The following is a 27806-nucleotide window of genomic DNA, read 5'->3' as shown; positions in this document are numbered from 1 at the left end:
TCACACGCGCACACACACACTCGCGCACACTCTCACACACACGCACACACACTCACACACGCGCGCGCACACACACACGCATGCGCGGGACAGATTGCAGCCAAAACCAAGCGCGGACGACGAGCCGTTGGACGGAAAAAGATACAAACGTTTCCGAAGTGAGATGTCTATTTGGTGAAGCTGTGCTGTTGGGAAACGTCGTTGTGAGGATAGGGACGCGCGTGCTCAGTACTTTTCAGTAACTGAATCACAACGGCTCTCTTCTGCGCTTCATTGAGACGCTACATGGAGCTTTCGAAATAACTCGCCAGCTACTTCGCGGACAGCCACGACTGTTGGAGATGTCGCGCATGCTCTACCGTTATCCCTACGAATAAACTAGTGGCTTCGTTCGAGCGCGGCTCAGTAACCCGCTTCCAGTGTGAACTGCAAACTTTAAGCGCGCGCATTAGTAGTGACAACGGCAAAAATTCTTCGTAAAGGCAAAACTAAACTCACTTATTTTCATGACAATAGAAAAGGAAAAAAACATTGCACAATTGTTGGATTATGAGACACCCTGCGTTCACTGTTTTTATACTGCTGTTTTTGTTTTTTGTACGGATGTAATAGGCGGCAAGAGCTGTAGTTGGAAACATATGTAATTGGCCTTCAGCCAGAGGCAAAATAGCCATCTCTACCGAACGCAGGAGTTCACTAACTAGTGCCAGTAACGCGATATGAGAATAACAGCGGGCTGAGCCTAATGAAAGAGCTGCATGCACAAAGCCCCAGGAAGACAAACTACTGCGTCAATGTCTTCAGCGTGCACATGGATGAATACACACCTGAAGGAACGCCAATAATTAGGGTTAATTTGTAAGCTTCCGGCTTCTGCACTGGCGTGCGGACGCACGCACGCACGCAAGCACATGTATGATGACCTAATCGTTTGAGCGTCCGCCTCGCATGCGAAAGGTGCGCGGTTCGATCCCTAGTGCCGCCGGGTGCCCACCGATGATACAACGGGCACAAGCTTTCTCCTGCCTGGTGCTCGGCTTCTTTAGGGTAAAATATGTGAGAAACCGGTCTTTGACCCCATCTTAACTATAAGAAAAACCTTGTGCCATGGCGCTCTTTGGCCATAGATGCCCTTGCGCCATAAAAACCTATGATCATCATCAAATACATATTTATGCATGCACGAACGCACTAGCACCCAAAAACTTAGGCCGAGTAAAAAACCAAACCTATAGTGTACACGCATGTCACGCTGATATCCATGACTGCATGACAGCGCGCAAAGGATATGCATGGTCTTACCTTAATGTGGCTTTTTTTTCCATCATACGACTGAAAAGCAAGCTATGCAGACTGATAACCTTTGGTAAAGACACTACGTATCTCTACGAAACGGTTTCTTTTCTTTTCTTTGGTCAGTGCCCCTATGGAAATTTACACCGCATTATCCAGTAACAGATTTCGAGAAACTTGCCCTTTTCCTAAAGTCGTTCCTATAGCTATACAAACAACTCTCAGCTCACTGTTTTGGTTGTGGAATTGCAATACCATGTGCAAATATTGAAGGAGGCTAAAAAAAATTGAAGAGCCTACTTAAGTTCCCCCTTAAGGGTATGACACGACAGCCCCAGTGGGTTATTTACGCGATTGGTCCTTCTCGAATATACATTCATATATCTCTAGGATTTCTCATACCACTCTCGGCACAGTGGTGCAGCGGTTAGGGATGGCTCTGCGATGGTAGGGGCTGATATATGTGGCGCTTGTGTGACACTGGTTGCTCCTTCTGAGCAACTTCTCGCGACCAGTCATTAATTTAAATGTCACCTTCAACGGGTGTCAGTTTACTCACAATCCGGTAGGCAAGTTCTGATCCACGGAGCAATACTATACAGGAGGTGCAACTCCCGTCTGCGCAAGCGAGCGCGGGCGACCAGATAAAGTCACAATTGTATGCGCCAACGGGGGCGCATGCAGTGGCGGCGCCTTGTGGCGCCTGGTAGAAACAGCAGGAAAAATATATAAAAATGCAGCGCCCGGGCAGGCGGCGCGCGCTCAAAGCAGACGACACGGGTGCTTGCTTCAGCGGGCACGCCGTGACGTTGTATTTCAGTAGTTTCTTTCCAGGCCGCCAGGCGCCGCCAGCAGGATAGTGGCGCCGCGGGCTTGTGACCTTTTCTGGTCGCCGCAGACGGCGGACTTTCCACTCCTTATAGTCTTCCTCCGTGCTGTGATCACACCACAAGGTCACGTGACCCAGGTTGCTTCTCCGGGACTTTTCGCTCATAACGCCTACACCGACGACGACGAAAACGCCGGCTTTTCTGCAAGACTGCAGTCTGAACGCTATCATTTAATACATCAAGCTGGGTATTTTCCGCAAATTCGCGCAGCACAAAGTCCATGCTCACTTTCAGTGGTTTTGTATAGTTAGGAAGTTGTATTTGAATGCATCGGCCTTAACTGAACCGTAACGTGTTTTCCTTCATATAACCTTCATAAATAGCTTTTGAGTGCTTTCTCTAGCCAGGAACAACCTGCGTTTTACTGAGTTTTTTAGTGAGCGTTTTACTGAGCGGGTTGTTTCTTCAGACACGTATTGAGATTTCGTTTGCACTCTTTGTAACGCAGAAGAAGTTCTTGGTCTTGCTGGAGGCGAGGTGTCCTTACCATGCGGCAGCTCTCAGTTCCCGGGTCTGGCTCCCGATGATGAACCTATCCTGGTGCTGTGGTTCCGTGAGGGCTCAGCTACCCCCATACTCAGCGCGGACGCCCGCCGCGGAGGCGGACTCGCCAACGCCAAGGTGAGTTACAAGTAGCACGATGAGTTGCACGTTCAGTTGCAAGTTCAGTTGCATGCTCACTTGCGTTTAACACATTGAAAGATGAGTCGCTCGTCAAGCAGCTCGTTGAAAACAAAGACCACAATTTGCAAGTTTTTCTGCGAACAGTTAGTTACCATCAACACGAGTTGATCAAGGACTTGCCTAGATTTTCCGGACAAATATTCCTATTCAAGAAAAATATGAGTAATCGAACTAAAACAAAAGCAAAAACAATGTTAGTGAACAGCGCGAAGCCGTTTGTTTTGAATTAAGTAATTTCACTACGACTGGAGCTCACTAATGTTTTTTGAGAACAATATATATACATCTCTAATCGTGCTGCGCGACCACTACCTGTAACAGGATCATTAGGTGTGCTGAATTTTCGCCGCAGAAGTGACAATAATAAAACAGTCTTCTATCGCAAATTTTGCGGAGCCATCGCTCTAAGGTTCGCACTAACTGTTCATTACAACTTGTCAGAAAAGTTATATCTGCATGTATTCGCCCTGTACGAAGTGCACAATCTACTGTACAAGTTGCAAGTGCCATGAATGATGTCTGCTACTTCACCACGTACACAAAGCGCTTTCAGGTTTGACCTTTAGCCTACCCCGTGCCAGAGATAATCTTTCGTATGTCGAGATACTCCTGGCACCTGCTCAAATTCTTGTTACATTTGTGAAATCAGCTGGATAAAGAGTACAAAAAACGGCTAATTTATACCTTTCAATGGTTGCCTTTATTTAGCTATTGTTATTTATAATTGCGATAAAATGTAATAAAACCCACCTTCACCCCCTTTAACCCTACAGAAACATTATGTCGAATATGTGAAGCCTCGCCATGGAGTAATATCGTTCATATGCGCAAAAATCAAAGTAGTCACGGCGGGTAAATCCAACTGCTGTCGCAGTTTTCTTCCAAGTTTCGAGGTCGTCCTGTGAATTTTCATACTTGACTTTTCCTCAAAGTTTTCAATGTGAAAGTTCCGGAGCAGGTTGAAAAAATGCCCATTTCCATTATTTGACTTAATGTAGCTCCAGAATGGCTCCTATTTCCGAGCTTAAGATAGAGTTGCCGAGATCAGAATTACCGCATGATCATAGACTCCTGCGTCACGTTATTAGAACCTTGAACAAAGCCCGGGAAGTTGTTGAGCTATTCTTCTTTGTTCTTTACTGTTCCCTATTACTCATATGTTAGTTTATTGCGACATAATTTGCCACGTTTATTTTTATGTTTATTTTTTGCTCCTACTGCTTGAAGCCATCTTAGGGGCTGCAGTATTCTATAAATAAATAAATAAAGAAAGAAATAAATAAATAAATTGTAACGGGGGGTTTGTTACGAGGTACTGGGGCGACGGGAACGGCAACGGCAGCAGTCTGGGATCAGATCGGCAAAAGACACACAAGCGTAGCGCTGGCAAAAACTCTCGAGAACACTGTCACCTCGTCTTCGTCTTTTCAAATCATCAGACGCATCTTCTTCTTTAGCCTTACAATCACCCCGGGGACAAGAGGAGCCATCCTGGCGACTTAGGATGATGGCAAGACGGCGGGGTCGTAGTAGGGCTTGAGGCGCTGGACATGAACGGTCTCCCGTCCTCGGCGGCGGAGATCAGGAGACGGCGTGAGGGGTTCCACGATATAATTAACCGGAGAGGTGCGCTCCAGCACACGGTAGGGACCATGGTACTTCGCAAGAAATTTTGAGGAGAGACCGGGAGTTCCTGAAGGGATCCAGAGCCACACAAGTGCACCAGAAGTGTAGTTCGGTGGGGTTTGGTCTTGGTCGAGGCGGGAGCGCTGGCGATGCTGGGTGTCAGTGGTGAGTGATGCGTCGTCGGCAAACCTTGGCTTGACCACGTGATCACAACGTCACCTCACCGGCGGGCTATAAAAGGGGCTGCCTGAATAAATCGTTCCTTCTTGTTGTGTCATTCCTGCGTGATGCTATATTGCAGTGGCGACGAGATAGCGCGCCGGCGCTAGGCGAACTTACGTGCGCAAGAATGAGTGCCGGGCGGCCACCGGAATTCACGGATGCAGAAGGTACGTGGCCTACGTATCATGTTCGGCTGGAGGCTTACTTCGAAGCCCATAGCATCGCGGAACCAACGAAGAAGCGAGCGCTGCTCATAGCTTCGCTCACAGACAGTGCGGTGCGAGTGGTGCAGGGGCGGTGTCATCCAAAACAAGTGAATGAGCTGAGTTACCAAGAAGTCGTCCAGCATTTGGAAGACCACTATGCTCCGCAAGTTAACGAGATCGCTGCAAGTTATGCTTTCTTCAGGCGCTCGCAAAAAGACGGGGAGTCTGCCCAGGACTTCATTGCGGAAATTAGGCGGCTAGCGGAGAAGTGCAACTTCGGAACGTCACTGGAGCGCATGTTACGGGACAGAATTGTGTGCGGTGTGCAAGATGAAGACGTCCGGCGACACTTACTGACTCAACGGAAGCTTACACTAGAAGAGGCGGAAGACTTTGTTGTCTCGGCACAGAAAGCCTCCCAGAACGCCAAAAGCATGCACTCTTCAGAGCCAGGAGAGGTACATTTTGCCCGTCAAAAGAGTCGTTCATCGAAGCCGCGCCCAAGGCTGGAGAAGTGCGATACATGTGGCAGGTGTGGTGGCGAGTCGCACACCGAGGCGGAATGCAAACACCTTCACGCGGTGTGCTACCGGTGCGGCAAACGAGGACATCTGCGCCGAATGTGCCAGTCCAGCACAAGTTTCCTTCGGCACGCATCGCACCCGGGAGGCCAACGACGCCAGGGCTCCTACGCAATGGCAGCAGCAGGGGACACGAGCTCGGACGACAGCGAAGCCCTGTACACTATTGCAGCGGTTCTCCACCAAGAAGCCAGCATCCGCAAGGTTCGGCCAATTTACAAGGACATTAATTGGAATAACGTCCCTCTTACTATGCTGGTGGACACAGGATCACCCGTGAGTGTCATCTCCGTAGCGACGTTCCGGAAGTACGAGGCGCTGTGGCCGCCGTTGCGCCAATCACAGCTTAAGCTATCCTGCCTCTTGGGCGAACTTCCAGTTGTCGGACAGCTCAGTATGACGGCTACATGCGACGGGAAAGGCATTCCGGGTACGGTCGTAGTGGTCGACAGCGTCGGACCATCTTTGTGCGGCAGAGACACAATCAAGGCATTCAACGAGGCTGGGGTGGCAATGCTGTCGCGTGTGGTCGCGAGTGTGCAACCAGTCGAGATAAAAGCTGACAGCACGGAACTGCAAGAGCTGCTCAACGAATATGCTGACGTGTTTGCTCCAGGACTCGGCGTATGCAAGGGACCACCGGTCACATTGCAGCTGAAAGAGAATGCGTGTCCAAAGTTTTTTAAGGCCCGTACGGTTCCCTACGCTTTGAGGGACAAGATGTCTGAAGCGCTGGACCAACTGGTTGCGCAAGATGTCCTGGCGCCTGTGAAAACCGCCGAATGGGCAACACCAGTGGTACCCGTTTTAAAGGGCGATGGGTCTCTCCGAGTGTGCGGAGACTTTCGTATGACAGTGAATGCAGCCACAGTGATGGAACAGTACCCGTTGCCTCGAGTGGACGACATTTTTGCTAAGCTGAATGGCGGAGAAGTATTTACGACGTTGGACTTACGCCAAGCCTACAACCAGCTACCTTTAGACGCGGATGCCAAAAAGATAGCAGTGCTGAACACTCAGAAAGGCCTCTTCTGTTTCAACCGATTACCTTTTGGCATAAGTTCTGCTCCAGCTATATTCCAGAGGCGGATGGACGCGCTGCTGGGCGATATTCCAGGAGTTCAGGTGTACCTGGATGATATTATCATCGCTGAAAAAAAGGACGATGTATCAAGGCTGAAGAGGGTGCTGCAACGCCTGCCGGAGTACTGTCTCCGACTGCACAAGGATAAGTGCAAATTCCGGCAAGACGAAGTCACTTTTCTCGGCCATCGGATCGACGCTAAGGGTCTGCGACCAAAGGACGATAACATCAAGGCTGTTATCGAAGCCCCAGAACCTACTTCAGTGAGTGAGCTGAAAGCTTTTCTCGGACTTGTAAATTATTACGGCAAGTTCTTGCCCAATCTGGCCACTGTGCTGGCTCCGCTGTACGCCCTCCTAGCTAAAGGGGTCAAGTGGGAGTGGAACAAGGAACAAGAAAAAGCTGTTCAGAAAGTTAAGCAGGCAATTGTGGCTTCCAAGTTCCTTGCTCATTACGACCCGGATAAGCCACTGCGGCTTGAGTGCGATGCGTCATCAGTAGGCATTGGGGCAGTTTTGTCCCACCGTGTGAACGGTGTTGACTACCCCATCGGATTCCGGTCCAGGACACTCACAAAGGCAGAGCGTAACTACTCTCAGTTAGAAAAAGAAGCACTAGCACTGGTGTTCGGCGTCGCACGGTTCAAGGACTACTTGTATGGACATCGGTTCGTGTTAGTAACCGACCACAAGCCTCTTACTGGTTTATTCAATCCAGGCAAACCAATACCACCGATGGCGGCTGCGAGAATCCAGCGCTGGGCCTTGTTCCTTGGCAACTACAGCTACACATTGCAGTACCGCAAGGGCAGCGAGAATTCCAATGCAGACGCCCTCAGTCGCTTGCCATTGCCGGTTACGGAGCCGCGGGATGTCGCTCCCGACGAGTACGTTTTGTATGCCCAGTGTCTTGAGGAAACGGCGGTCGGCGCCCGGGAGGTTGAACAAATGACAAACCGAGACGCCACTCTTCAACAGGTCAAAAGGTGGATTGCCGACGGATGGCCTCCGTATCTACCGCAGGATCTTGAGCATCTCCGGGCGTACTTCAACAGAAGAACAGAGCTAACCGTGAGCCACAATTTGGTGTACTGGGGACATTGCATTGTTCTACCTATGGCGGCGGCAAAGCGTTTGTTGGGGGCTGCTCCATGAGACGCACCCTGGTATGACGTCCATGAAAAGCACGGCGAGAACGCTGTTTTGGTACCCGGGTCTGGATTCTGACATAGAGCGACTGGTGAAATCATGCTCTATTTGTGCACAGGCCGCTGCGATGCCACCGGCACAGATACCTTTGGCGTGGCCAGCAACCGGGGAAAGATGGAGCAGACTACACGCAGATTTCGCAGGCCCAATGGGAGGACATATGGTATTGGTCGTCGTAGACTCTGAAACAAAATGGATAGAAGCAATTCCAATGAAAATTGCCACATCGCAAACAACGGTGGACGCACTACAGTCAATATTTGCACGCTTCGGCCTTCCAAAAACCTTCGTTTCAGATAACGGTCCACAATTTGTGGGCGCCGTTTTTCGCGAGTTTCTGGCACGAAACAACGTAAAGCAACTCACAACAGCCCCTTATCACCCACAATCGAATGGTTTAGCCGAAAGAGCTGTGCGCACGCTCAAGGAAGGGCTAAAGAAAAACCCTGGAAAAGACCTGGAAATGCGTATAGCTCGGTTTTTGTTCCGATATCGCCGAACGCCTGTTAAGCATGGCAAGTCGCCCGCGGAACACTTATTCGGCTACCAGATAAGAACAAAGATGGATTGCATCACGCCCGGTGAGAAGTCGGCAGAAAGCCAGCGAAGAGTAGGTGCGACTAAATTGGATGTGGGAGAACCGGTCTGGATGCGCAGTTTCGGAGCAGGCCGCAGGTGGATTCCAGGAGTAGTGCATGGTCAACAGGGCTCCAGGATGGTCTCCGTTGACTCGGAGCAAGGTCTTCAGCGGCGGCACTTGGACCAACTGAGACGTCGGACTGAATCAGAAGACAGAGCCCTGGAGAAGTTGGCAAGCGGGAACCTGCGGACGACGCTCCGACCACGTCGCAAGATAGCCCAGAAGCATCCGGGACGGAAACTGGCCCGCCTGGTTTGCGAAGATCAACCAGACAGCGACGGCCACCTGTACGCTTTCCTCTTTAAGGGGGGAGAGATGATGCGTCGTCGGCAAACCTTGGCTTGACCACGTGATCACAACGTCACCTCACCGGCGGGCTATAAAAGGGGCTGCCTGAATAAATCGTTCCTTCTTGTTGTGTCATTCCTGCGTGATGCTATATTGCAGTGAGTGACCGGGCAATTTGGCGGCAGGCTTCGGCGTGTTGCGCGGCGCCGGAAACAGGCCGATATTCGGATTCATCAGGGCGGTAAGGGAGGATAGTGTCGATAGTAGCAGAGGGTTGGCGGCCGTAAAGTAGGAAGAAAGGAGAGAATCCGGTGGTAGACTGCGTAGCGGTATTGTACGCATAAGTAACGTACGGAAGGACGAGATCCCAATTCGTGTGGTCAGAAGCGACGTACTTGGAGAGCATGTCTCCGAGTGTGCGGTTAAATCGCTCAGTGAGGCCATTGGTCTGCGGATGATAGGCGGTGGTAGTTCGGTGAATCGTGTTGCACTCTTTGAGAAGCGCCTTCACCACCTCAGATAAGAACACGCGGCCTCGGTCACTGAGCAGTTCACGAGGTGCACCGTGGCGAAGGATGAATCGGTGCAAAATGAAGGAGGCGACGTCCGTCGCTGTGGCAGCCGGAAGGGCAGCAGTTTCGGCATATCGTGTAGGGTGATCCACCGCTACTATAGCCCAACGGTTGCCATCTGCAGTGTATGGAAGCGGACCGTATAAATCAATGCCAACGCGGTCGAACGGGCGTGGAGGGCATGGTAACGGCTGCAGCTCAGCAGCAGAACGATGGGGAGGTGTCTTGCGACGTTGGCAGGGAATGCATGCGCGCACGTACTTCATGATAAAGGTGTACATTCCGCGCCAGTAGTAGCGCAGCCGTATGCGGGTGTAGGTCTTGAAAACGCCCGCGTGACCGCTGTGGGGGGCAGCATGGAAGTATGCGCATATCTCCGAGCGTAAGTGACGTGGAATAACGAGCAGCCACTTGCGACCTTCGGAGTTGTAGTTACGGCGATAAAGTAGGGTGTCACGGATCGCAAAATGGGCAGCTTGGCGGCGGAGCGCACGTGACGGTGAAGCAGCCGTCGGGTTGGCGAGAAAGTCGAGAAGGGAAGCGATCCAGGGATCCATGCGTTGCGCTGAAGGCATGTCGCTGAGGCGAAGCAAGGGCAGAGAAGCGTCGGAGGTGGAAAGGCTGGCGATCTCGGCTGGAAGGGGGCAGCGTGACAGTGCATCGGCGTCTTGATGCTTGCGGCCGGTGCGATACACGACGCTGATATCATATTCTTGCAAGCGAAGGGCCCACCTAGCGAGGCGGCCGGAGGGGTCTTTCAGGTTGCAAAGCCAACAGAGCGCATGGTGGTCGGTCACAACGTCAAAAGGGCGCCCATAAATGTACGGTCGAAACTTCGCGAGGGCCCATACAATCGCCAAACACTCTTTTTCAGTTACGGAGTAGTTGCGTTCTGCTGGTGTGAGTGTGCGGCTAGCATAAGCAACGACGTATTCGTCAAAGCCAGGTTTTCGTTGGGCGAGGACAGCGCCGAGGCCAACACCGCTGGCGTCCGTGTGAACTTCGGTAGGAGCGGCCGAGTCGAAATGGCGCAGAATGGGCGGCGCCGTGAGGAGACGGCGCAAGGTGGTGTATGCGTCGTCGCACGCTGGAGACCACAGTGATAAATCCGCACTTCCAGACAGCAGTTGAGTCAAAGGCGCAGCAATGGACGCAAAGTTGCGAATAAACCGGCGGAAATATGAGCACAAACCCAGGAAGCTGCGCAGGTCTTTGATGGAGGTAGGTTTGGGAAAGTCAACCACAGCACGAAGTTTCGCTGGGTCGGGACTGACGCCCTGCTTAGAGACAACATGACCTAAGATGGTTAATTGACGAGCGGCAAAACGGCATTTTTTTAAGTTCAGCTGCAGGCCGGCGTCAGAGAGGCAGGTCAAGACGTGCTTCAAACGGGAGAGGTGGGTGTCAAAGTCCGGGGAAAAGACCACAATGTCGTCGAGGTAGCAAAGGCATGTCTTCCACTTAAGTCCGCGCAAAATGGTGTCCATCATCCTCTCAAAAGTCGCGGGGGCGTTAGAAAGCCCGAAGGGCATCACCGTAAATTCATACAAGCCATCCGGTGTCACAAAGGCGGTTTTGGGGCGATCGGCTTCTTTCATAGGAACTTGCCAGTACCCGGAACGCAAATCAAGAGATGAAAAGAGTTCGGCCCCTTGCAAAGAGTCCAGAGCGTCGTCTATGCGCGGGAGGGGATAGACATCTTTGCGCGTAATCTTATTAAGGCGGCGGTAATCTACACAGAAGCGTATGGAGCCATCCTTCTTTTTGACGAGCACCACAGGCGACGCCCATGGGCTGCTTGAGGGATGAATGACGCCGCTCTGGAGCATCTTGTCGACTTGGTCTTCAATAACTTGGCGCTCGGCGACAGACACACGATAGGGACGTTGTCGCAGCGGTGCGTGGTCACCTGTGTCGATGGCATGGGTGACAGTGGAAGTTTGGCCCAAGGAACTTTGATGTGAGTCAAATGATGAGCGAAACTGATTAAGTAAAGTGAGAAGCTGTGCCCTTTGCGGCGCTGGAAGGTTGTCGTCGATGGAGCGAAGGAATGCTTCGGTTGAGGAGGGATCGGGCGCAGCAGTAGGTGGGCTGAGTGCGGCTATGGAGAGGTGCGGCGCGTCGTCCGTCTCTTCGCGGATGAGCAGAGACGCGAATGGTTGTACCGTGCCGAGACATTCACCTCGGCGCAAGGCGTTGGGGAACGAGAATGGGTTAGACACGAACAGTACGGAGAGGCCAGCGGATATAGTCAGTACAGCGTATGGCAGAGGCAGACACTTGCGGTGCAGAAAGATAGGGGACGGAGTGAAGAGGACAGTGTCGTCGCGAAGAGGGCCGCAAGAGAGGGGTACGAGGACTGAAGAGCAGGGAGGCAGGTCAATGTCTTCGGCAACTAGGGCCTTAACACAGGCACCAGGAGGGGCAGTGTCCAAGACAGCTTCGGGCAGGTGAGAGAACTCGACTTCAGCTCGAGCACAATCGATGATAGCAGCATGGCGCGATAGGAAATCCCAGCCCAGGATAACAGCATGAGAACAGCAGGGCAGTACGACGAATTCGACGGCATAAATGGTCCCCTGGATTACAACGCGAGCGGTACACGCTGCTGACGGCTGGATGTTCTGAGCGCTGGCGGTGCGCGGTGAGAGTCCAGCAATTGGCGTTCTTACTTTTCTTAAAGAACTACACAGCTTTGCGTCCATGACGGAAACGGCAGCACCAGTGTCGACAAGCACCATGACAGAAACGCCGTCGACGGAAATTTCAATGAGGTTAGCGGCTGACGGATGAGGCCTTTCGAAGTTCGTTGTGGACGCAGTTCTCGCCTCAGGAACTGCGGCGCCTAGTTTTCCTCCTGGTTAGCGGTGGGGCGACGTCGCATAGGCGAAATAGACCGGCGTCGTGGAGAAGAGGGCCGGCGGCTGGAGAGGGTAGAACGGTCCGGCGAGGAAGTACGACTTTGCGGCGGCGCAGCTGGTACAGAGTACTGACTCGGTGGGGGCCAGTACCCAGGAGCTTGGGGAGGAATTTCCGCGTCCGGGAGACGACGGCGGCAATGCCGAGCTACATGACCTGGGAGACCACAAAAGAAGCAAATCGGCCGATTGTCCGTTGTGCGCCAGGAATCGCTGACCCTTGGAGTAGGTCGTCGGTAAGCCACTGGCCCTCGCAAATGCGCCGGAGGCGCACTATAAATTGGCGGCTGCGGTCTTGCTACGACATCGGCATATGTCACTGGAGCCGCGACAGGAGGCGGTCTCGCGACGGCTTCGGCATATGTGAGCGGAGCCGCCACAGGTTGTGGTCTGGCGACAACGTCAGCGTATGTCAGCGGAACCGTGCCAGGTGGTGACGGATGAGCCGGTGGAAGAGCCTCAGCAACTTGCTCTTGAATTGTATGTCGGAGCGCTGGAGTCAGATATGATGGTCGGTCGTGAGCGCTCGGCAGAAAGGAAAGTTGACGTGCCACTTCTTCCCGCACGAAGTCTTTAATCTGCTGTAGCAGCGAGGGGTCAGGAGCAGGCGTGAGCCCAGCGAGCGACTCAACCTGCTGTGGCCGCTGGCGTGTCAGAATCCGCTGCTTGCGCAACTGCTCAAAGCTTTGACACAGCGTGACGACTTCAGCAACGGTACGCAAGTCGCGCGCTAGAAGCATCTGAAAAGCGTCGTCATCGATGCCTTTCAAGATGTGTTGGATCTTGTCGGCTTCCGACATACGAGCGTTGACCCGCTTGCACAAGTCGACGACATCTTCAATGTAGCTAGTGAAGCTTTCACTAGCCTGCTGAGATCGTTCACGCAATCGCTGTTCGGCTCGGAGTTGCCTGACAGCCGGTCGACCAAATACGTCTGCAAATTTAGTCTTAAAATGGACCAGGTTTGAATATCTGCCTCATGGTTGCGATACCAGAGGTTAGCCACACCGGCGAGATAAAAGATGACGTTGTTTAGCTTCGTCACATCGTCCCATTTGTTGCATACGCTCACCCGCTCGTACGATGTGAGCCAATCTTCCACATCGTTCTCCTCAGTCCCGCTGAAAATGGTCGGGTCCCGTTGACGAAGAGAGCCGGCACAGATGACAGCCTGGCCCACTTGTACGGCCTGGTGTTGGACGTCCTCAGGCATCGTGCGCGCCGGGAGAGCACGACTACGGAGCTCCAGGGCCGATGTTTTTACCCGGCTCCTCCACCAAATGTAACGGGGGGTTTGTTACGAGGTACTGGGGCGACGGGAACGGCAACGGCAGCAGTCTGGGATCAGATCGACAAAAGACACACAAGCGTAGCGCTGGCAAAAACTCCCGAGAACACTGTCACCTCGTCTTCGTCTTTTCAAATCATCAGACGCATCTTCTTCTTTAGCCTTACATAATAAATAAATAAATAAATAAATAAATAAATAAATAAATAAATAAATAAATAAATAAATAAATAAATAAATAAATAAATAAATAAATAAATAAATAAATAAATGTGTCTGGAGCGCAGGAAGTTGGTTATACAAAGCCGCTATCAATAAACAAGTACCAGGTGAAAGCAACGGTTCCGCTATATGCGCGGGCACTTTGTTTCAACAGTATCATGATGCTGCAGCCAGAGCGCGACCATGCTGCTACCGCTTTAGAGCGTAGCACGGACAATTTTTTCCCGTCCAATGTGATCGCGCTATGCGAGCCTCTTTCATCGCAGAACCATCGCTAGGAGCAGTAACTTGTTTATTTACAGCAGTTTTCATAGCCGATTTCCTTCGATCGAGACATATTTTACCATTTTAACAGTGCGACGCCAGAGCCCATAGCCACGAAATTTTGAAATCTCATAAGCTTTATTGCAAACTTCAAAAAAAAAATTAGAATCCAAGCTATCGTCATATTGATGAAACCAAATTTCTCAACAAGTTCTGCAACTCTGACATTCGTTATTGCAGGCTATTAAAAAGATAGCGAATTCAATTTTATTAATTAGCAAATCAGCGGTATTTAAATAATATGCTAACTTGTGTAAGACAATTAGCTCTAATTCTGCACTATCCGAGTCCTGCTGGAGAGCGTTGTCGTTATTTATGGTTTACCGCAAGCACTGCACGCTTAGTTACATCGAAGAGCATGGAAAGAAAAAAAACACTAAAAATGAGACTATAACGTGTCTTGTACGCCAATCTAGAAATTAGCGTCACCTCGAATGGGTAGACACTCTGTTTTGCTCTTTAAGCACAAGGTCATCCAATAAAACATTTGGCCTTCCCTCGCTACGCGTTTGCAATGTAGTAGCTACTGGAACCAGAGACTAATGGCGGTCATTTGGAAAGACGAATCAAAAGAACTTGTGTACGCTCAGACAGCAGCGCGGCAGTGAGCCTGAGGCGAAGACTCCTCTACGCCGTAGGACAACCGTCAAAGTTGTGAGAGCTTCCGGTCGGGGGGCCTTGAGGAGTACACAGCATCGCTATAGCAGGTCCTGTTCCCGGAAATTGCGGCCCGGTCGATGTGCCCTTCGGTCAGACCTCCTGGCGAGGCGAGCAGGGATGCTTGTGTGCCATTAGGCGAGCCGGGCCTTAACTTCCGCTCCTTATAAAGTAAAAAGTGAAGCCGCAAGCAACCAGCGATGTGTGCACGCCAAAGCCCGTGCAAGTCGAAGCTTATTCCTCGGCACACATGGTCAACGATAAGTGATGCGAGCTTTCCGCGGTGTGTTGGGTGGGCTAAACTAAATATAGAACACAAATTTTCAATTGGCCAGTTCCTAAACTGTTGGACATCTCTCCTGATCTGATTAATCTTTTGGAAGATTGCTGCTTTTTGCATCCTTGCGAAAATATGCAGAGAGTATCTTTTGAACGATGTGTCAAGTTTATAACTTTGTAGGCACTGCACAGTCGTTATTATTACTGTGTTTATGATACCTACTTTGTTCTTAATGTCTTTCGGTTTGTTATGTCAATCGAACATAATTGCAGTTTTCGTCATTGTAGTTAGTTTTAGTGGTAGTAGGGGTAGGCTTTTTATGCCTATAATTTTGCCGCATGAGAGGTCTTGCCATCTTGCTGCAATATTTTGTTGCACCTTTAATATTGCATTCGTATTCTGTTCAAAGGTGTGGCTGTATGAACCATAGTGTGCAGGTCCCAGTCAGGGCACCTCGTATGTCATCTCTAGCCCTCTTCACCTAGACAGTTTCATTTGTCTAAATTTGTCTAAAGTACACTGTAATGATGGGCGATTTCAATGCGAAAGTGGGCAAGAAGCAGGCTGGCGACCAGGCAGTAGGCGACTATGGGATATGTTCTAGGAATAGCAGGGGAGAGCTATTAGTAGAGTTCGCAGATAGAAATAACTTACGGATCATGAATACCTTATTCCGCAAACGAGAGAACAGGAAGTGGAACTGGAAGAGCCCTAATGGTGGGACTAAAAATGAAATTTATTTCATACTATGCGCTCAACCTGGCATCACTCAGGAAGTGGCCGTCCTCGGAAAGCTGCGTTGTAGAGTCCACAAAATGGTAAGGTCTCCAATTAGCTTGGAGTTGAAGAGGGAACGGAAGAAGCTAGTGAAGAGGAAGTCCATTAAGGAGCTAACCGTAAGAGGAAAAATAGAGGAATTCAGGATATCGCTGCAGAACAGATATCCAGCTTTAACTGAGGGAGACAATCTTCATGTTCATACGATGAACGATAATCTGACAGCTATCATTACGGTGTGCGCAGTAGAAGTAGGCGGTAGGACGGTTCGACAGGATACCGGCAAGTTATCTCAGGAGACTAAAGATCTGCTTAAGAAACGCCAAATCATGAGGGCATCTAACCCTACAGACAGAATAGAACTACCAGAGCCATCGAAGTTAATAAATAAGAGCAATGGGGGGGGGGGGGGGGTAGCAGACTTAAGAAAGTTTAATATAGAGAGAATCGAGCATGCTCTAAAGAACGAAGGTAGCCTAAAAGCGGTGAAGAAGAAACTAAGCATAGGTAAAAACCAGATGTATGCGTTAAGAGACAAGGAGGGCAATGTAATTAGCAATATGGATAAGATAGTTAAAGTAGCCAAAGAGTTCTACACAAATCTATACAGTAGTCAATGTAATCAGAACGTTAATGATAGAGACAGTAGCGGACAGCAATGCGTCATCCCGCCAGTAACGAAAGAGGAAATAAAGAAACCCTTAGGAGCAATGCAAAGGGCAAAATCAGCTGCTGAAGATCAGGTAACAGCAGATCTGTTGAAAGACGGAGGAGAGATTCTGCTAGAAAAACTACCCACCCTGTATACGCCATGCCTTATGACCTCGACCGTACCAGAAGCTTGGAAGAACGCAAATATAATCTTAATTCATTAGAAAGAAGACGCCAAAGACATAAGAAATTACAGACCGATCAAGTTACGGTCCGTTGCCTACAAGTTAGTTATTAAGGTGATCACTAATACAGTCAGGGAACTTAGACTTTAATCAACCAAATGATCAAGCAGGCTTTCGTAAAGAATATTCCACAATAGATGATATTCACAATATCAATCAGATGATAGAGAAATGCGCAGAACATAACAAACCCTCTATGTGTAGCCTTCATTGATTATGAGAAAGCATTTGACTCAGTGGAAACCTTAGCAGTCATGCGGGCATTGCGGAATAAAGGTGTAGATGAGCCTTATGTCGAAATACTGGACGATATATATAGGAACTGGACAGCTACCATAGTCCTCCATAAAGTCAGCAATAAAATTTCTATAATGAAGGGCGTCAGGCAAGGAGACACGATCTCCCCAATGCTATTCACCGCCTGTTTACAGGGGGTATTCAGAGGCCTGAATTGGGAACAGTTGGGGATAAGAGTTAATAGAGAATACCTATATAGTCTGCGATTGGCTGATGACATTGCCTTGCTGAGTCCCTCAGGATGTGAATTGCAAATCATGATTAACGAGCTAGACAGGCGGAGCAGAACGGTGGATCTAAAAATTGACATGCAGAAAACCAAAGCAATGTTCAGCTCTTTTGCAAGGAAACAGCAGTTCACAATTGGCAGCGAGGTGCTGGAAGTGGTAATGGAATACGTCTACTTAGGGCGGATAGTTACAGCTAATCTGTATCATGAGACGGAAATAGCTACAAGGATAAGAATGGGGTGGTGCACATATGACAGGTTCTCTCAAATCATGAATGTTTACCAATATCCCTCAAGAGAAAACCGTACAACAGCTGTATCATGCCGGCACTCAACTACAGGGCAGAAACGTGGAGGCTAACGAAAAGGGTTCAGCTTAAGTTAAGGACAAGAAAGCGAGCCATGGCAAGGAAAATTATAGTTGTAACGTTAAGGGACGGGAAGCGGGCAGAGTGGGTGAGGGAACAAACGCGTGCTAATGACATCCTGGTCGAAATCAAGAGGAAGAAATGGGCTTGGGCAGGGCATGTACTGCGATCGCAAGATAACTACTGGTCCTTAAGGGTGACGGAGTGGATTACAAGAGAATGCAAGCGTAGCAGGGGGGCGGCAGAAGGTTATGTGGGCGAAGAGATTAAAAGTTTTCTGGGATAGCCTGGCCGTATAGCTGGCACAGGACAGCGTTAATTGTAGAGACATGGGAGAGGCCTTTGCCCTGCAGTGCGTGCAGTAAAGCTGATGATGATGATAATGATGAAATTTCAATGAATTTAAATTCACAACCATTGCGCAAGCAGAGGCAAAAATCCGGACCTTCCGGTTCATACTGCAACATTTCTTCTTGAGCTTACAGTCTGTGCAGATGAAAGACGTGAGAAGGGACGGATTTCATTTTAAGGCTACAATTTAGGCGTTCCAATTCAAGGTTTGCAAATTCAGTTGGTGAACGTTAGCTTGCGTTATGGGTTTCGTCTTGTCAACTTTGTTACCACTAGAGAACACAATACGACAAAATGGAATGCAATACATCTAACATTTTCCAGTCCAGATATAAGCTCCTTATTAAAAGTTAACTGATCATTTTACTCTTACTAAAGTTATTCCTAAAATGACGAATTGTAGAGTAAGACCTGAGAAGAATTTAGTGCCGCCCACGCCACTTCCTGTAATGGCATTGCTTAAGGTGAAACCATTCGCCAGCAAACTGGAAAATCAATCTCCACAAATAAATGGGACATGCTGGACCTTCTTGTCGGCTTCAACCCTCAACTTTTTCTTGCCCATTTTTTTAGCGCTTAGCGTGTGGCTTACTTAAAAGTAACCATGTTGCCATGAGAATGTACTCGAAAGTTTGAGCGGTAGACCAATGAAATATGACTTTCATGTCTTTCGCGGACAGCCCGGCAGTTTAATCTTTTCCATAGCCCGAAAAAGCGTGCTGCTGAGGCGCATTGCAAAGGTAACCTTTTTTGACATTTGTTGGTAATTCGAGTGTTTGTAACCAGTTCTCCAATATCCAACACGGGAAGGGGTGTGTGTGTGTGTGTGTGTGTGTGTGTGTGTGTGTGTATGTGTGCGTGTGCGTGTGCGTGTGTGTGTGTGTGTGTATGTGTGCGTGTGCGTGTGTGTGTGTGTGTGTGTGTGTGTGTGTGTGTGTGTGTGTGTGTGTGTGTGTGCGTGTGTAGTGTGTGTGTGTGTGTGTGTGTGTGTGTGTGTGTGTGTGTGTGTGTGTGTGTGTGTGTGTGTGTGTGTGTGTGTGTGTGTGTGTGTGTGTGTGTGTGTGTGTGTGTGTGTGTGTGTGTGTGTGTGTGTGTGTGTGTGTGTGTGTGTGTGTGTGTGTGTGTGTGTGTGTGTGTGTGTGTGTGTGTGTGTGCGTGCGTGCGTGCGGAAAAAAGAGGAAAATAAATGCTCAGGCCTGTCAACTGGCGCAAGCTGGGATACTATCCATGCTGTCTGCCAGTAGGAAGAACTGTAAGGATAAGAGATAAAAGGGAAATAGAAAAAGAAAAGACACCGCATGGCCACCACACAGGCCCAAGAGCCGACGGTGGTAGTCTATGCTAGCTGCATTAACCACCCTTTAGAGTGGTGCCACTGTGTAATGCCTACGGTGAAGGCCGGCTTTTCTTCGCGACTGCTACAGCACAACCGATGGGCGAATTTTTTCATGTATTCTTGTTAGGATGCTGTTTTACTAATTTCTGACGCGTAGCGGAGACACGAGTGTATTATTTTATCTTCACAATTGGATGCTATTCAGAAATTTAACCGGCATGCTTACTCACGATATCGTTATTAAGCGACGATTACACACGATAAATCTATACAGGGCTTTACTTGCCAACTTTCTGTATTATCACTAGATATGGGGGCAGCGCTCAAATCTACATACCTTGAAAGTCTACAGCACATGCAAAATCAAGGAGTAGAAGTCACTGTCTTTAAGCATCTCCTGACTCTTGTGGCACCTCTGTCCCCCAATTTAGTTATACCACCATTACAATACGCGCGCTAGCATGAGTTAACGTTAATTATGCATTGAATCTCGCAGCTTCGAATTCACTCGAAGCTTCATCAGTGCTAGTTTTGCAGCTAATCACAATAACTCAAGTTACATTGCTTACGCAAACATCTTTCAACGTAAACGTAAAGGAAATTATGGAAAATGTATAGTGGAATTTATGTGCATATAGTTCGGAAACCGCTTCCTAAAATTAGAAGTGTGGGATGCTTGACTTATTCAGTAAATAAATGCAATAAATGCAATTGTATTGCTGCAAATTCATTTCATAACGTAAATAATTTTTGATGTTCTCATTGTTGTTGTCCTTGCTTTCGTTTTGTAACTCGTGCACTACTTTAAGTCTTGTTTCCTCTTCTGATTGTTATTGTTCATGTTTATTACACATGCACTTTCATTCACATTAGATAAGGCAGGTAATTTTAAATCTGGTTATATTATTCCGCACTAATGAAATGCATTCTACACGAAGCGTTTAGGTTGATTAGAATAATAATTAAGATTATCTTAGGTAATGAAATGCATTCTATAGAATCGTTTAAGTTGAGATGTTAATTAAGATTGCCTTTGTTGTACCTCTTTTAGTAAAATACTTTGCCCTAATTTTGTATATGAGTTTTGTTCAATGGTTTCTTGACCACGGAACCTTCTGCTATATTATCATCTCTGCAAGCAAACACAATTACAGTCAACAAACTGAATCCCCCGAAATCACCTCAAGTTCACACATCTTTGCTCAAATTGCATGGAAGCTTAAATAGGCAATGATGACACGTATGTTTGATTTTCTTTTTTACATTTCTGTGTTCGGTTTTCTTCCTAGAATATGCAATCGAAGCTAGCTGTTTAGTGACGCAACCTTATTACCTCGTTTTAGTGTGTGCGCATTCAACAGAGCCGGGGAACGATAACTAAAACTTCAGCATTTCATTCTCATTTTTAGTCAAACGAAGCTCAGTATTTTGGTTGGCTTGGTAAGTTTTCATGGCACCTTGATCCTACTGCGTCCCCCAAAGTGTCTTCGATAAATTCCAACATTTGCCTTTTCCCGCACCATGGCGCTCTCCCCCGGTTGCCTTCAAGTAAAAAAAAGTAAAAAAAAAGCGAGGTTCGCGCAATGACCAAAGAGGCTTAAGGTTGGTACTCGCAGAATTACACACTGTAATCGAAAAAAAGGCTAAAAAGAGTTGAAGGCTATTCCTGTGGGGATTAGCTCTTCTGCCGCAATCATTAGTGTTCTTCTGGGAGTAGCTGAGGGGATTAATCGTTTGCCTTTCTTCAGTTGGAGTATAGGGAGCTATGTTTCGTCTCTTAAATTATTTTCCGCAGAAGAAAACAAAAATAGAAAGAAACAAGCGCTAAAAGGCAAAGCGCATACCTGCAAAGAATCGCGCTCAGAGCTTAACCACGACCAAACGAAACGCAAGACCCGGTCAGGATTTTTCGCTCATTGCCCTCTGTGAGCTAGTCTTGCAGACCTACTCTTCTTCTGTGTAGTGTTCGCAGACTGCGCTTGCTATAATACCCAGTGAGAGGATCTGAAGCACAGGACAGCTGAGATGGCTAGCCGCAAGTCATATATAGTGAACTCAAGCACGAAGGCTTCGCCTTTCTACGTAGAAAAGCCAGTAGGTGAGCATTAGTGACCCTAATTTGCATCAGAGGCAAAGTTAGGCAGACAATTTAACGCACACTTTGCTCAAGTCTATCCGCTCTCAATTTTCGTAGCAGCCAATTGCATATTTCGGCCATATCGGTAGAAAATGTGACGCTATATAATTCTTCGTTGTTTCTTTCTGATGAGAAACCACCGCACTAAACGAACTCCGGCCTCCGCAAATTGTCACGAAAAGTTGCACTTTGCCGGCTGCCGCATCATCATCATCATCATCATCATCATCATCATTACTACACCCACTGCAGGGCAAAGGCCTCTCCCATGTCTCTCCAATTAACTCTATCCTTTGCCAGCTGCATCCTCCCTTTGCCTGCAAACTTCTTAATCTCATCCGCCCACCTAACCTTCTGCCGCCCCCCGCTACGCTTACTTTCTCTTGGAATCCACTCCGTTACCCTTAAGGACCAGCGGTTATCTTGCCTTCGCATTACATGCCCTGCCCAAGCCCATTTCTTTCTCTTGATTTCGACTAGGATGTCATTAACCCGTGTTTGTTCCCTCACCCACTCTGCCCGCTTCCGATCTCTTAACGTTACACCTACCATTTTTCTTTCCATGGCTCGCTAGTAGTAGTAAAGACTTTTATTCGACCATAATTTATAGGCCGAGCATGTCGACCGCCTGGGCGACCAGAAGCCGCTAACGTTGTCCTTAACTTAAGCTGAACTCTTTTCGTTAGCCTCCACGTTTCTGCCCCGTAGGTGAGTACCGGTAAGATTATGCTGTTGTACACTTTCCTCTTGAGGGAAATTGGTAAACTGCCACTCATGATCTGCGAGAATTTGCCATATGCGCTCCACCCCATTCTTATCCTTCTAGTTATCTCCCTCTCATGATCCGGATCAGCTGTCACTACCTGCCCTAAGTAGACGTATTCCGTCACAATTTCTAGGCTCTCGCTGCCAATTGTGAACTGTTGTTCCCTTGCTAGGCTGTTGAACATTACCTTGGTTTTCTGCATGTTAATTTTTAGACCCATCGATCTGCTCTGCCTGTATAACTCATTGATCATGATTTGCAGTTCACCTCCTGAATGACTCAGCAAGGCAATGTCATCAGCAAATCGCAGATTATTTAGGTATTCTCCATTTATTCTTATTCCCAACTGTTCCCAATTCAGGCCTCGAAATACCTCCTGTAAACACGCGGTGAACAGCATTGGCGAAATCGTGTCTCCTTGCCTGACGCCCTTCCTTATTGGAATTTTATTGCTGACTTTATGGAGGACTATAGTAGCTGTGCAGTTGCTATATATATCTTCAAGTATTTTGACATAAGGCTCTACTACCCCCTGATTACGCAATTCCTGTATCACTGCTGAGGTTTCCACTGAGTCTAATGCTTTCTCGTAATCAATGAAAGCTATATATAAAGGTTGGTTATATTCTGCGCATTTCTCTATCACCTGATTGATAGTGTGAATATGATCTATTGTGGAATATCCTTTACGAAAGCCTGCCTGATCATTTGGTTGATTAAAGTCAAACGTTGCCCGGACTCTATTCGCGATTACCTTAGTAAATACTTTGTAGGCAACGGATAGTAAGCTGATCGGCCTGTAATTTTTCAAGTCCTTGGCGTCTCCCTTCTTATGACCGCTGCCGCATGGGACCACTTTATCGTGACATTCGATGGCAGTCGTCTCTCTTGAGGGAGCGTCACATCAGCAGTAGTCGCTTTGTAACAAGACAAGGTTGCATATTTTTCAACAATATCCCGAGTCAGTCCCCTAAATGCATTGTATTCAGTCCCTTAAACATAATTTATTCCCCAGACGCTTCACTAGTGTTTTGTTAAGTTCAGCAACTTGCATTAACTGCATAACTTTATCGGGGAATCTGAATATTGCTTGTAACGTCATTGGAAGGTGGCAAAAAAAAACAAGTTAAAACAAAATGGAATGCCTTCCCCACAATACCCGTACTTGCAAACAAACAAAAAGAAAAGCCAGCTGCTTTAATAAGCTAGAATTAATACAAATGGACAATATCTGCTTTTTTATGTAGGTGAACATTGACAACTTTTTCTTACAAGGTAAAATAATTATCGATGGACCCCCGTTTCCGGTTACACATAATCCGCAGCCCTAGACTGGCTGTCGTCTCTTGTTTGCCTGCAAAAATTATGCCAGCGTAATGGCTCACGGCAAAGTCTAGCGCACTGAGTGCTGAAAGTAGGCTAATTATGCGGCGAGGCGGAGCATTGCTTAGCCTTTTTTTCGCGACAGTGTCTTTTGGTTGTTGGCCGCAGCGAACGTGCGTGCTCGGACGTCCCTGGAAAGGTGGATAAGGTGTCAGATCCCATACCCAACACTGTCACTCATCTACGACTTTCCTCAGTTTTTTTTTTTCCTTTCAGTCGTTTACCGGCGGTTCTCGCTGTTCCAGGTCAGGTCCCTAGTTTTCGTCGAACCAGCGCTCAGTTCCGACAACCGTTAAAGACGAGCATTAGCAAAGCCATTACTGCGCCCAAAAATCATCGCGGCTTCAACACACGGGAGCAGATACGTGGCCAGCATCCACAGTACCGGAGACTCCGCCCTGGGGAAAACACGTCCGCCTCTACTGGCGATAGCTAGGGGACAGCCATGGCAAGCATGTGAGTGCTGAGAATGGAACTGCAGCAGCTTCAATTCCGAGTTTTTTTTTTGTGTTTCTACCTAGAGACCAGGTAGAGGCCGTTCGGTCACGCATATCTTGCAGATACAGTAGAAAAGAACGCTCAAAACTTGAACCCCTGCTTTTAATCCGACATGCAGGTGCACTATGTTTACACGGAGTTAGGAGTACTGATGATACACCACACGTAAAGGCGGCTGCATATGGATGCCCAATGTTTCTCGGTTGGTCGTACTGCAGAAAGCCGCTGAACGCTCTTTACGCTATTTCTGCAAGAAGATATCAGCTGAAGAACTTGAGGCATTAGCAAGCTAAGTAAGGGCGTTCCTGGTGGTTAATGCTTGGGGTCGTGGTGCTCAACATGCAAAGGCTTGATTCACCTTGCAGTGGTTTATCGACAATCGCTCCGCCTGAGCCGATTAACTTAATGAAGGAGTCTTTATAACGGTCTCATAAGACCAGTGTCGTCTGAAAATTTCAAGAGGACTTATGTCACTGCCTGACGCTCACTTCGTGAACCCTACTGTGGTTAGAGAATCCGCCTCGATTGCAGGAGGCGCTGGGTTGGATTTCCAATGTTGTCGGGTACCAACCAGTTTACCAAAAAGGTAAATCTTTTTCCTGGCTTGGTTGTCGCTTCAATGGGGCGGAGTGTTTCTTGAAAACGGATGTGTTATGAAAAATGTAGAGGCGGTCTCTCACGAAAGTCAAATAAGAAATTATCTAAGGCGCCCATGCGCTGTGTTATGTCAGTGCACGTTAAAGATCCGCAGGTGGTCGAAATTATTCCGGAGCCCTCCACTACGGCACCTCTTCTTCCTTTCTTCTTTCACTCCCTCCTTTATTCCTTCCCTTACGGCGCGGTTGAGGTGTCCAACGATATATGAGAGAGATACTGCGCCATTTTCCTGTCCCCAAAAAACCAATTATTATTATTATTATTATTAATTAGCTGTGCTTCAACCCGGCTGAACTTATAGTAAGACGAGCGAAGGCTCTGTTTAGCCTGCTTATCCAATCTGAGGAATTTCCTTATCATAAAGATCATCTGATTCGTCTTGATGACACATCGTAGAAGCAGCTAGTTCTGGCACGTTGCTCATCCATGGTTTTGTGTGAGGGTAGGCATACGTCACACACTCTCATATATAGCGAACGGCGCGTCACGCGATTTGCGGCAGTTGCGAGAGTGCCGTCGGCTCCTCACGCTCAGCTGTGGCAAGGCGCAGCGAGTCACGTGGCTTGACGTTAGAGCCACGCCTCCACTCCTCCTAGTTTGAAGGTCAAATTTCACAGCCGCATGACCTTCAGCTTTGTACGGGAAGAGTAGAGCTTTCGCTCTACCACAGTTGGAATTGAGTCTCTGACTACACTGCCTGCAAACCTAATACCAAATCCAGCATTCATGGACATTAGTTTTAACTCTGAGGCAAGGGTGGGATATTACCAAATAATGCTATGCGCATATTGATGGGAATGATCTGTTCTTCCGATGCATAACAAAATCTTGCGCTTAATGTTTGTCCTGCGCACACCCCGATTAGTAATGACTGGCATAGGAAATCTGTTCGCTGTATTTTTGACAATAATCAGCAAAAAGTACAAGCGTGCCGAGCCAATCTTGCGATATGCGAAAAAATTGAGTTTATAAATGACGTCCCGTTTAAAATGCGCTTGTCTGAAATTTCTGTCTATGGTCAGCAATGGCGCTGTTTGGTCAAGCTCTCAATGAGCCATTAAAATGAAACCATCTTCATCAAGATCGCCCCTTCGAGGCTTGTCAACCCTGAAGCATATACTGCTTGAAGAAGTTGGGGGTGGCGTAGGGCACATTAATGTTGAGATTTACCGGCATTTCCTTGGGGGAGCTTGAGGAAGGCATGCAGAAATTATGTCAAGCGCCTGCTGTGGGTTTTCGAAAATTTCAGGAAATGTATGATGACGTTGGTGACCGTCTTTCTTTCTCATAGACAGTATCAATGAGGAGCACACCCTCAGGAATCTTATATGCGGCATCGGTCAATTTTGAGGAACCAAACGTTTAAGAGAAGTTCATAAACTGGTATTACAGTCGCATTTTATTACGATTTCATCAGGGCACATGCGGTACAGTGTCCCCGGGCAAATTGCGCAGTAAAGCGCATAAATGATTTCTCTCACGCTGTAGGCATACTTGTAAAAATTTGCACGCAAGCAACATCATGGGGTTCAAATCACGGTTGCTTGGTAGAATTTATATTGAAACGAGCAGGGTAAAATGCGTGTCCTTCACAAAAGAAGCATTGAAAGCGAAGCAAACAGAAACATTGAAAGCACACAACAGTCGGAAACGACCTGTCGTGGTTCGTTCATGGAATCAACACGAGCTTTAATTAATTGTTCCAGCTCACCACTCGCGTCCGGCGCTGTTTAAACATCGGAAGGCCGCTGCGAGAGCCACAAGCGCGTTTAAAGGCCGGTGTCGCGCCATCAGCCTCCAGTGTAGCTCTAAATAAGCTGCCCACGCACGCGATCGGCTGTCCTCCGCTAGCTTACAAAGTCCAGAACTGGCCATCTAGCTCGTTTTGTTGCGCTGAGCAAACATTTTTCAGACCCCCAATCAGCGAAACGCCAACGCCACGGCGCATACACTATTAAAGCCCGCAAATAAAGATAAAGTAAAAAAAAAGTGCCCACACTTCAGTTTCCCGCCACGAGATCGGAGGATTACGGACGCAACGATATTGATGGCGTCTATAGACGGACCAGTGAACCGAAATGTGCTGGGTCGAAAGGTTGGAAAGAATATGGAGGGGACGAAGTGAAAAGAGAGGGAGGGGAGGGGGCTCGCGCAAGGGAGGTTGAGAGGGCGGGGGGAGTTGCAGAACCTTTTAACGCAACGCAGCGCCAATACGCGGTGGGCGCTCTTCAGGGCTGCTTCATCAGAAGTGCGCGCATACGGGCGCGCTGCGTATTCATTAGCTCTCTCGCGCGGCAGGCTTGGGGCGGGGGGTAAACAAAGCGCAGCTGACACCGGTCCCTTCTCGCTCTGGGCGTTCTTGGCGGGCGTGAATCACAGCCACGGCGCGGCGCTGCTTGGGGCACCAGCCCGTGCCGTGGCGTGCAGCAAGCCCTATATAAGAAGCGCGCAAGACGCCCCGGCCTCCCGCCCCCCATTTATAGTCTCCCGTCTCCCGAAGAAAGTTGCGTGCAGTGCTAAGAACGGCCGGTGAGTATTCGGGATGAGCCTCCGCGGCGCCCACATCGGAAGTGTCGATTTTTTTCTTCGACAACGGAGAGACAGGGGGGGGGGGGGGGGGGGGTTAGCAGCCTTTTATTTCTGAGAACTCTTCAATGCGCGATGATGACATGACCTCGTAGAGAAACTGGCCATCTTTTGTAAGCGGTAAACATGCGGATGGCTAAGACTATTTCCACGCTCGACGTTAACGTGAAGCAACGATCTGCAGTCTCCTCAGCGGTGCTCGAAACTGGCGTAAGACGGCGCAGTGTATAAAACCTACGGTTGAACTTTTCACCCGCATTCTTTATTTATCGCCGCCGTCAAACGCGGAGAAAATAAAAAGGGTACCCCTGTTCCGTTCCCCACTGCCTATAAACGGCCCCTTCGCCGGCCCCGGGTTCGCTGAAAACTTTTTGAATATGCGAGGAACCTAAACAAGCGTAAATAAAATAGCGGAAAAGAGAAATGACAGCTCCAGAAGGTTGCCGCCTTTCCAAAGTTCATCGATCTCTGAGCGAGAAAGCTGCTTGCATATATCCATGTCTGGAGACGTGAAGACATGCCTCAGGCACCGTGACGCGCAG

At 48.5% G+C, this 27806-nt stretch overlaps 1 protein-coding gene across 2 annotated transcripts in view; it reads left to right on the top strand.

Annotated features, from left to right (window-relative positions):
* The window catches only part of LOC144093896 (nephrin-like), a 195787-nt gene that overhangs the window by 73903 nt on the left and 94078 nt on the right, over positions 1–27806 (top strand). For both annotated transcript variants that reach the window (XM_077627644.1, XM_077627643.1), the window contains exon 2: positions 2632–2804. In XM_077627644.1, coding sequence (XP_077483770.1) covers positions 2632–2804 — 173 coding nt within the window. The remainder of the gene's footprint in view (positions 1–2631; positions 2805–27806) is intronic.

Source organism: Amblyomma americanum, chromosome 6, assembly GCF_052857255.1.
Source record: "Amblyomma americanum isolate KBUSLIRL-KWMA chromosome 6, ASM5285725v1, whole genome shotgun sequence".
NCBI lineage: Eukaryota > Metazoa > Arthropoda > Arachnida > Ixodida > Ixodidae > Amblyomma > Amblyomma americanum.
This window is presented reverse-complemented; position numbering and strand designations above follow the sequence as displayed.